The sequence below is a fragment of the Cryptosporidium hominis genome (assembly GCF_000006425.1).
Source record: "Cryptosporidium hominis TU502 chromosome 3 CHRO013041, whole genome shotgun sequence".
In the NCBI taxonomy this organism is placed as follows: Eukaryota; Apicomplexa; class Conoidasida; order Eucoccidiorida; family Cryptosporidiidae; genus Cryptosporidium; species Cryptosporidium hominis.
Window position 1 is genome coordinate 1 of NW_667187.1, and position 9,672 is coordinate 9,672.

The 9,672-nt window shown below is 25.8% G+C and overlaps 3 protein-coding genes across 3 annotated transcripts; 1 reads left to right on the top strand and 2 right to left on the bottom strand.

Annotated features, from left to right (window-relative positions):
* Positions 1-10: 10 nt before the first annotated feature.
* On the top strand, positions 11-1,315 carry Chro.30043 (hypothetical protein). The annotated part of the gene is made up of 1 exon (XM_661038.1): positions 11-1,315. The coding sequence occupies one exon, from the start codon at positions 11-13 to the stop codon at positions 1,313-1,315; it is 1,305 nt and encodes a 434-aa protein (XP_666130.1).
* Positions 1,316-2,119: 804 nt separating this feature from the next.
* Positions 2,120-6,385, bottom strand: Chro.30042 (DEAD/DEAH box helicase). The annotated part of the gene is made up of 1 exon (XM_661039.1): positions 2,120-6,385. The coding sequence occupies one exon, from the start codon at positions 6,383-6,385 to the stop codon at positions 2,120-2,122; it is 4,266 nt and encodes a 1,421-aa protein (XP_666131.1).
* Positions 6,386-7,491: 1,106 nt separating this feature from the next.
* Positions 7,492-9,342, bottom strand: Chro.30041 (hypothetical protein). The annotated part of the gene is made up of 1 exon (XM_661040.1): positions 7,492-9,342. One exon carries the CDS (start codon positions 9,340-9,342, stop codon positions 7,492-7,494), a length of 1,851 nt encoding a protein of 616 aa, XP_666132.1.
* Between the last annotated feature and the right edge of the window lie 330 nt (positions 9,343-9,672).

The window sequence follows — 9,672 nt, forward strand, 5'->3', positions numbered from 1 at the left end:
CAATTTAACAATGTTACTATTAAAAAATCAAGACAATAATAATAATAATAATAATAATCTTAAAAAGAAGATGATTGAATTAATATTAATCAAAAAATTTAAAGATTTTTATATATTAATAATGAAGAATTATGGAATTAAAATGAATCATATTAATAATAATATGATTGAATATTATTATGAAAATTTAAATGATAGATTTCAATATAATAATAATAATAATAATATAATTGATGAAAATTGTTCAATATTAAATGAAGAAAAAAATGAAAAAATGATAATTAATAATAATATATTATTAAAGAAAAATAAACAAAATGAGAGAATTTATAGAATTGGAAATATACATCCTAATTTAAGAGGATTATCATCAATGATAATAAATAATATTAATGATAATAATATAAATAAAAATTTGATATTATTAAAAAAAAATTCAGATAATAATTATAATATTAATGATGAAAATAATAATAACAATTATTATTATAATTATAATAAAATACAAGTATTAATGATAATAAATGATATGATACAAATATTATTATTGAATATAAATCATTTTAATAATAATAATAATAATAATAATAACATGTTATTATTATTAAAACTAGTGGATAATATACTAATAAGAATAATATTATTAACAATAGAAAATATTATTGATATTAATAATGAAGATGATGATTATAATGAAGATTATGATGATAATAATAATAATATGAATAATATGAATAATAGCAATAATAATAATAATAATAATAATTATTATTATTATAAAAATAAGATTAAAATTGGAGGAAATAATTATAATGAATATAATGGAATTAATTTAAATATAGAATTAATTGGAGAAGTAATAATTGAAATAATGTTATATTTTGGAAAATATTATCAAAATGATGAAGAAATAAAAGAAGAAATTGATTTAATGATTAATAGAATAAAAGAAATTGATGAAATTGAATTAATAAATTCTGATTTATTATCATTATTAATTTTAAAAATGAGTCAAAAATATAAGATATTTAATAATGAACAATTAGATAATAATAATAATAATAATAATAATAATAATAATAATAAAATTATTAAATATAATAGAATTGAATTAATTATGTTTAAAAATGAAATAAAACAATTATTAAATGATAGAATGAGAGATAATGAAGAAATTATAAATAATGAAAAGAATAAAAATGAAAATAAAGAGGAATATGAAGAAATTCAAATTGAAGAAATTCAAGTTGAAGAAGAGAAAGTTAATGATGATTATGATCCAATTAGTAATGCAATGATGATTTGGGAATATTAATAGTTGGTTAATTTTTTATTATAAATTTCTTGATATTATTGGTGATCATGTTAAAACCATATATATATATATATATATATATATATATATATATAAAGTCTTATTATTTTTGTTAAGGGTTTTGTTAAAAGTAGTAATAAAATTGGTTATATTAATTATTGTTGAAAGTCTATTGAGTTATTATAATTAAGTAAGTATTTATTTAACTTTAAATTTTCAAAAAAAAAAAAAAAAAAAAAAAAATCTTAAAGGGTTGAGGCTCTAGGTAAGACCCGAAGCTTAAAGCCCTAAGACGCTTGGAGGCCAAAACCTTAATTCTTTATTTTAAGCCAAAAAATCCGAAATCCCAGTTTTTTATCACAAACCAAAAGCCCTGAAACCCTAAGCCAACCCTTGGAGGCCAAAAAGCCTTGAAACCCTAAACCAACCCTTAAAGGCCAAAATCCTAGTTTTTATCACAAACCAAAAGCCCTGAAACCCTAAACCAACCCTTAAAGGCCAAAACTTTAATTCTTTATTTTAAGCCAAAAAATCCGAAATCCCAGTTTTTTATTACAAGCCAAAAAGCTCTGAAACCCCAAGCCAACCCTTAAAGGCCAAAACCCTAGTTCTTAACACAACCAAAAAAGCTCTGAAACCCCAAACCAACTTTAACAACCCCAAAACCCAAAACTAAAAACTATCAAACATAAAACCTTACAAAAACTTACTTAAACCTTTTCTAACTAAAATAAATTTTATTTCTAATATCAAATCGTGATTTTGTATAGTTTTGTTCATGAATTTATTATTCTTATTTTCTTTCTAATTGGAATTAAAGTAAAGAGAAGTCATAAAAATGATATCTCTGGCAATATTTTCATGTATTAAACATAATTTTTCCTCAAGTATTTTATCTCCCATCATTTTTGCTGCTATTATAAGTTTTCTAACAAGTTCATCAAGTCTTAAAATTGTTCTAACAATTGTACCTTCATGTAAATTCATTTCAGAATTATGTACAAATTCCATAATCTCTTTAAGTGATTCTTTATTTGACCATTTATAAGCAATTAACATAAATTTATCATTACATAAAGACCAAAAATGTTCAGTATCCAAATTTATTTGATGTTTATAATGAGTTTTTTCATAATCTGTATGAATATTAATAAGCTCATCATGAGCATTCAAAAGTTCAACAGAAGGTAATGAAGGTCTATCTATACCAAGAATACTGTTATTATTATTATTATTTGTATTAGTATTTGAATTTGATAATGATTCCATTTTTTCAGGAAATACAAAGCAAGACAATATAGCCGTAATTTCATGAATATTATTTAATTTATGTAACATACCATTCAGTAATATTTCTATTAAAGTAAGTTCATCACTTGTAAGTAATTCTGATGCAATTCTACCTTTAGTTGTAATAGTAAGATTTTCATTAAGGAATCCTTTTTCAATTAATAATTGTATTTTAAGTTTCATTTCTGGATAATCATCCAAACTTTCATCATTTATGAAATGTTTATAAATTGATATTTCATGATCCAATTTATTAAGTTCAACAACAAGTTGAATCATAGTATTATTATCATTATTATCATTATGATTATTATTTTCTTCAATAATAAATGAATAGCAATTTTTGAATATATGATTATTAACAAATTCTGGGAAAAGATCATTATATCTTTGTAAAAGTTCATAATATTCAATTTCTATTGATTTAAGTGTTTTGGAAATAGGTAATAATTTTGGCCAGTTTTCTGGTATATTTGAAGATGAAGATGATGAAGAATATTCGGTAATATTTCCACGATTAGTATTTAATTGTTGGTTTTGTTGCTCTTGATGACTAATGAATTCAAAAAGATTTACCTTCATACCTTTTTTATTGTTCTTATTCTTTGGTTTTGGAGCAATATTAGGATTTATACCAGAATTTCCTAAATTATTATTTTTTAAAGAATTATTACAATTACCATTCATATTATTCATACTATTCTGATTTGATAAAAAGTCTTGAACAGAGTTTTTAAGTAAAATTGCAATGTTATGTAATATGGAAATATCTTTAAAATTAATACTTTTAAGAAGATTTGTTTGATTATTTGTAGCTGAAGCATTAAAATCAAAAATGAACATAAAAAGTTCTAATGGAACATTTTGGAAAATATAATAATTATTAATATTTTTAAATAATGGATTGATTTCAATAATATTTGTATCATTATATAAAGATGTTGAAATCAATAATTTCTGAGAATTAAATGTTGAATAATGAATCAAATTGATTGTTGTAGAGTTTTTTGAAGAATATGATGAAGAAGAATTTCTTTGATTATTATTCTTTTTAGATCTATCAANATCTATCAAGTTTTGTACTACACTTATTTGTCNATTCTTATTAAAATTTTGATAATTTTNAATACTTTCTTCANCAACATCATAAAATTGAATATCATTATTAGAATCACCAATTCCCTTATTATTATTATTATTATTATTATTACCATCCATAATATTTTTTGAAAGATAATTATTTGATGAAAGTTGAAAATCAATAAATTCTTGTGAATAAACAATAATAGAAGAAAGTGTTGATGTTGGATTATATTCCAAAATATTTGCAAACATTGGTAAAGATTTACCAGTCAAATAAAAAGAATTGAATAATATTAATCTTCCAGGATTAAGAATCTTCTGAGAAAGTATATTCTTATTAATTGAAGAATTACATAGTTTTTGAAATAATTGACCAGAAATTAAATTTGAAGTTTCAATAGTTGAAATTAAACCATTAATAATATTTAATAAAGATTCAGAATCAGATTCAAATTGAAATTCATCTTTTTGATTTATATTTTGATTTGTATTTCTTTGATTATAATTAGAAATAACCAAATTACTATTATATGATTCTAATATAGAATGTAATTTTGAAAGTATGATTTGATGTCTTTTAAGCTTTCTATTCAAATTTCGATGAAATATTGGAAGATTAATTGATCTGAACATTTCTTTAAATGATTTAGTCATCATATCTTCAATTTTAAGTGAATGTCTACAAGAAAGTTGAAGTATCATCTGATATGTTAATCTGAATTTACTTTGTACTGGTAAATAAGTATTAAGCATCATTTTTACAATATCAATACATTCTGGTATTGTTTCATGCGATGAATTAAATATAAATACATTACCAAAAGTATCAATACCTCTTCTTCCAGCTCTTCCTGACATTTGTGTATATTCAGAAGAAAGAAGTATTCTATTTTTTCTTCCATCATACTTTTTAATACTAGTAAATACAATAGATCTAGCTGGACAATTAATTCCCATAGATATTGTCTCAGTTGCAAATAATACTTTGATTAATCCTCTAGTAAATAAGATCTCAGTCATTTCTTTGATAATTGGAAGCATTCCACTATGATGAATTCCTATTCCTCTTAAAGCTAATTCTTTACATTGTAATAATTGAGGAATTTTTTGATCCAATTCATTTAATTTACTTGTAGATTCTTTAATAAATGTAATAACATTACTTTTTTCATTATGATTGTATAAAAAGTTGAGATTTGGTAAATTGGTTGCTAATTGTTCCACTTTTCTCCTAGAAAATCCAAATAGTATGACAGGTAATTGATCATTTTTCTCCAAGAGCTTCAAGAACACTTGTAATCTGTAAACTTCAGTCTTGAATTTGGTTTCTGCACTAGAAAGAATTCCCCCAGATCCTCCCTTTGCTCCTGCAGAAGACGAGATTTGCTTGTTAATTGTTGAGATCCTAAGCATTGCAATATTGTTGTCTTCAACTTTAGCTTCTTGGGATTGGTCTTCTTGGGATTGGTCTTCTTGGGATTGGTCTTCTTGGCTGGGATCCTCTTGATTTGGGTCTTCTTGAGACTGAATTTCTTGAGATGAGTTTGCCTTAGATATTGACGAACTGAGCTTACTGACCTTGCTTTTTAAGCTACTAATACTCTTCTTAGATTTTGAAGTTTTAATAAAATCCAGCATTTCCTTGTATCCATTTATATTGAACTTATTATTCTCATCCATTATTTGGAAACATTTCTCGTAAATGTAAAGATAATGTTTCAAAGGAACAGGCCTATGTAAAGTTCGAATGCAATAAACAGTATTTTGTTTAATCCTTCCAATCCAATTAGCAAACTCTATATAGTTTGGAATTGTTGCTGATAACAAAACCAGTTGAACTTTTGGATCCAATAATATCAATACCTCTTCCCAAACAACGCCTCTCTCCAAATCATTAATATAATGAACCTCATCAAATATTACCGTCTGAATTTGTTCAATACAAGGATCATTTCTATATAGCATTGTCCTCAAAATCTCAGTTGTCATTATTACACATTGTGCATCAGGATTAATACTCACATCTCCTGTAATTATTCCAATCCTGTTTCTCTGAGTAAATGATGAATGTGCAGGATATTCTCTAAATCTATTCAAAAATTCTCGATATTTTTGACTACTTAAAGCTTTAATAGGAGATGTATATATTGCCTTCCTTCCATTTTTATTAGCTAACTCTATTGCATATTCTGCTACTGCTGTTTTTCCTGCTGAAGTGTGAGCTGCAACTAAAACATGGTCTCCATTATGTATATTAATTACTGCTCTTTTCTGAAAATCATCCAATTCATAGGGATATTTTAATACCACATTCTCCAAATCTTCTGAATCATCCAAATCTTCTTTCTTAAAAGGCTCATAACCTATTATTTCCCTGAAATCAGAAACATCTCGTTCATCTTCAATACTCCATTTCTTCCTGATCAATCCCTTCTTTTTCTTTCTTTCCTCTTCCTCACCATTCTCCTCTCTTTCCTTACCCTCTTTTAGACTGATTCTGGAAACTTTTTCTTCAACCATATCCAAATCATTATTTTGATCATTCTTTTCTTCATCTTTATCTTCTTCTCCTTCTACCTCCTCTCCTTCTACCTCCTCTCCTTCTACCTCCTCTTCTTCTACCTCCTCTTCTTCTACCTCCTCCTCTTCTTCCTCCTCCTCATCTGAAGTCCAAAAATCATCCTGATTAGCAAACATTTTTCCTTGTCTAGATCGAAATCTAAATCTTCTTTAAATTTAATTGAATTTCAAAGAAAAAAAAATTGGCAAATTAAAATTTAAGAGCTATAACTTTTTGTTACTGTCTTAAACCAATTTTCTTTATATTTCTTTTAAATAATTAAAAATATTATTTTATTCTCGTTTTTTAAATGGAATTAATTTATTTTATTTTTATTCCTCTTTTTATTATTATTATGGAGCCAATTTATTTTCCCTTTAATGTCCTTTTCTTTTATCTTAAATAATTTTCAAAAAATATTTCCAATATTTATTCAAATAATAAGCACAACAACTCTTTCATTCATATCATCTATCCAGTAATATTATACTCTCATCTGCACTTTCTTCATTCAAATAACCAATCCACCCAGCTATATCTATCTACATCTTTTTTGTTTTTTCATTAAAAATAAAAAAATGACGCCCCACCTTCCCGCCAAAGCTTCTGACATTTGGCCCTGAAATTGCCTCCACAATAAACAATATTGCATGCATGTCATGCAAAATATGTAATTAAATTCAAAATTAATAACATAGAAATATAAATCTAAAATTATTCAAAGATATTCTTAAAGAATACGTGTATAACCTATATCTATTCAATATTAATATCATTAAGTATAATACAAAAAAAAACAATATTTCACTTGATTTCTTTCTTTTTAATTTTCATTCAATTTATTCAGACTATTTTCAAAATAAATACTTAATAAATAAATGACACGTCATCACTTATCTATTAATACCGGTAATACAAAAACTCATATATCAAATCTCCCCACCAAATATTCTTTCATATTTACTTTTGTCCCAGTCGGATTCGTAAATAAATATATAAAAACATTTTAAACAATTATTCTTACATTTTCCATTTTGTATATGTCTTTGCATACTTATATATATTCATAGATTTTATATAATTAAATTTTAAGAGAAATATTAAATTGTCTATATATCAATATTTTTATTAATATTAATAATAAATCAATTATTAAAAAAATTAATCAAATGGTTAAACTAAAATACATTAAAGTTGAGTCAAATCTCTTTTATTAATATGGAATGTATATACGTTATTTGTATTAATATATCTGCGCCACTTCAGCAAAACATACTCTTTTCATTGAAGATAAAGCCTTTGGAGGGGAAGAATTATGTTTCGTCCATAATGATGATATACTTCCTATTTTTGAAAATGTTCCTTTACTTATACTCACATCTGATGAAACAGTCCTACGAAGTATTCCAGCGGTTGGAGGCTGAGCATTTATTATTGAACTGGTTGGACGAAGTCTTATCAATTCTAGCAATTTCTGATCTGCTTCCCAGTAATCATCATCACCATCCTCACCGCTACTATTATCGCTATCATCATCTTCTTCTTCTCCTCTTCTCCTATCTTCTTCAGCATATCCTCCGCCAAACTTATACCTTCCACTCCCTCTTCTTCTTTCACTACCTTTGAAATTTACTATACTTTTATCTTCATCACTACTAGTGTCTATATCATCAAAATCATAATCTTCATTCTCCTCATCTTCACTACTGTAATCATAACAATAATTTGATGAAGGAAGAGCCACTGCTTTTGGCGATGAAATACTTCCATAATTAGATGAACCTGATGATGATATATTCCCTACACCTATTGCTATTGCTGAAGGTGAAGAGGCTGTTGTAGAAGATGTGACAACAGTAGCAGCATTAGTAGCACTAGTAGTGGCAGTAGCATTAGCAGTAGCATTGGTCGTAGCAGTAATAATATTAGTGTTAGTAGAAGGAATAGATTTTGTTGATCCTCCTATTACATCAGTCCTCAATGCACCACCTAATCCAGAACTCCCACTATTATTGCTTCCCATATTTTCGCTTCTGTTAAAAATTACCTGAGTAGTTTTTGACGATACTATTATATCACTGGATAATCCAGAAGATATTCCACTACTTATTGACATATTACTGCTATTATTATCATTCAAACCATTAATGATTCCACCTCCGCCAACCCCTACACCAGTGAAATTCATACTTATATAATTGTTACCTGAATTACCAATTTGACCTGTTATCCATTTTCTATTTATACCTGCAATCTCCAATATTTTTGATGCACTCCAAAACGATGGGTTCACTATTTCCAAATCAAACTCTCTTAATCCTCCTATATTAAGATAAGAAGATAAATCAATTCCTGAATTATATGATGCAACACTACCACTAGTTCCTCCAACTAAGCTTGAATTCTGTACTAGTTTTGAACCTTCTGAAGTATTATTAACATTACCTAATTCACTAATCTTTTTATTTGAAGTTTGTAATAATCCTGTTGCGCCAACTCTTGTCCTTAAATCCAACTTATCATACTTTTGATTTACTGCTGTTGTCAAACCATTTACTCCACCAATATTATTACTCTTTAATTGGCTATTATAGGTACTTAAAGTCCTTTTATTTAAATTCCCCGTCTCACTATTTTGTGATGCAAGTCTTTGGCACCTTCTTATTAAATCTAATAAGCATGATCCACACCAATCTCGAACTTTAACTAAAACTCTAATAACATAGAATACTTGAGATGTATCACTTAATATACACATTATATCAAATACTACCTGAAATGCCACATTTCTCATTAATAATGCGCATTTGCCTATATCACCTCCTGTCATACCCCCCCTATTATTCCCTATAGTACTTAACTGGCCATCAAAATTCTTTGATCTTGAACATAATGTACCATTTAAATCATAAAGTGGTAATATTACATCAATCAAATTAATTAAAGTTGAAACTAATCTTGAAATACCAACAATTCTTGGGCAACAACATAATACCCTATGTAAACAACGTAACAAACTATAACAATATTGTGGTGTCTCGTAATACAATATTGATCTTGGAATCTCATCATTACCTCCTGAAATTGAAACCATTAACTCATCTATTATAAAGAATGGATCAGTATTCTGAAATAATCTTTGAAAATCTTCTGAATAACCTGTATTTATTGTATGATATCTTAAAGCACAAGTCAATAATGTTATTAGTTCCACTGTATAATCAGAATTTCCTCTACATATACTTAAACAAATATCAGATGTTAATATGTATGGATAATAAAATAATGAATATAACTTATCATTTAAGCTCTTGAATTTTAATGGCAATATATTAATTCTATCCTGTACTTTAAATCTTTGAATTAAACCCAACTCATTATTGTTAATATTATTATTAAAATTATTTAAGGAAGTTCTTTGAGA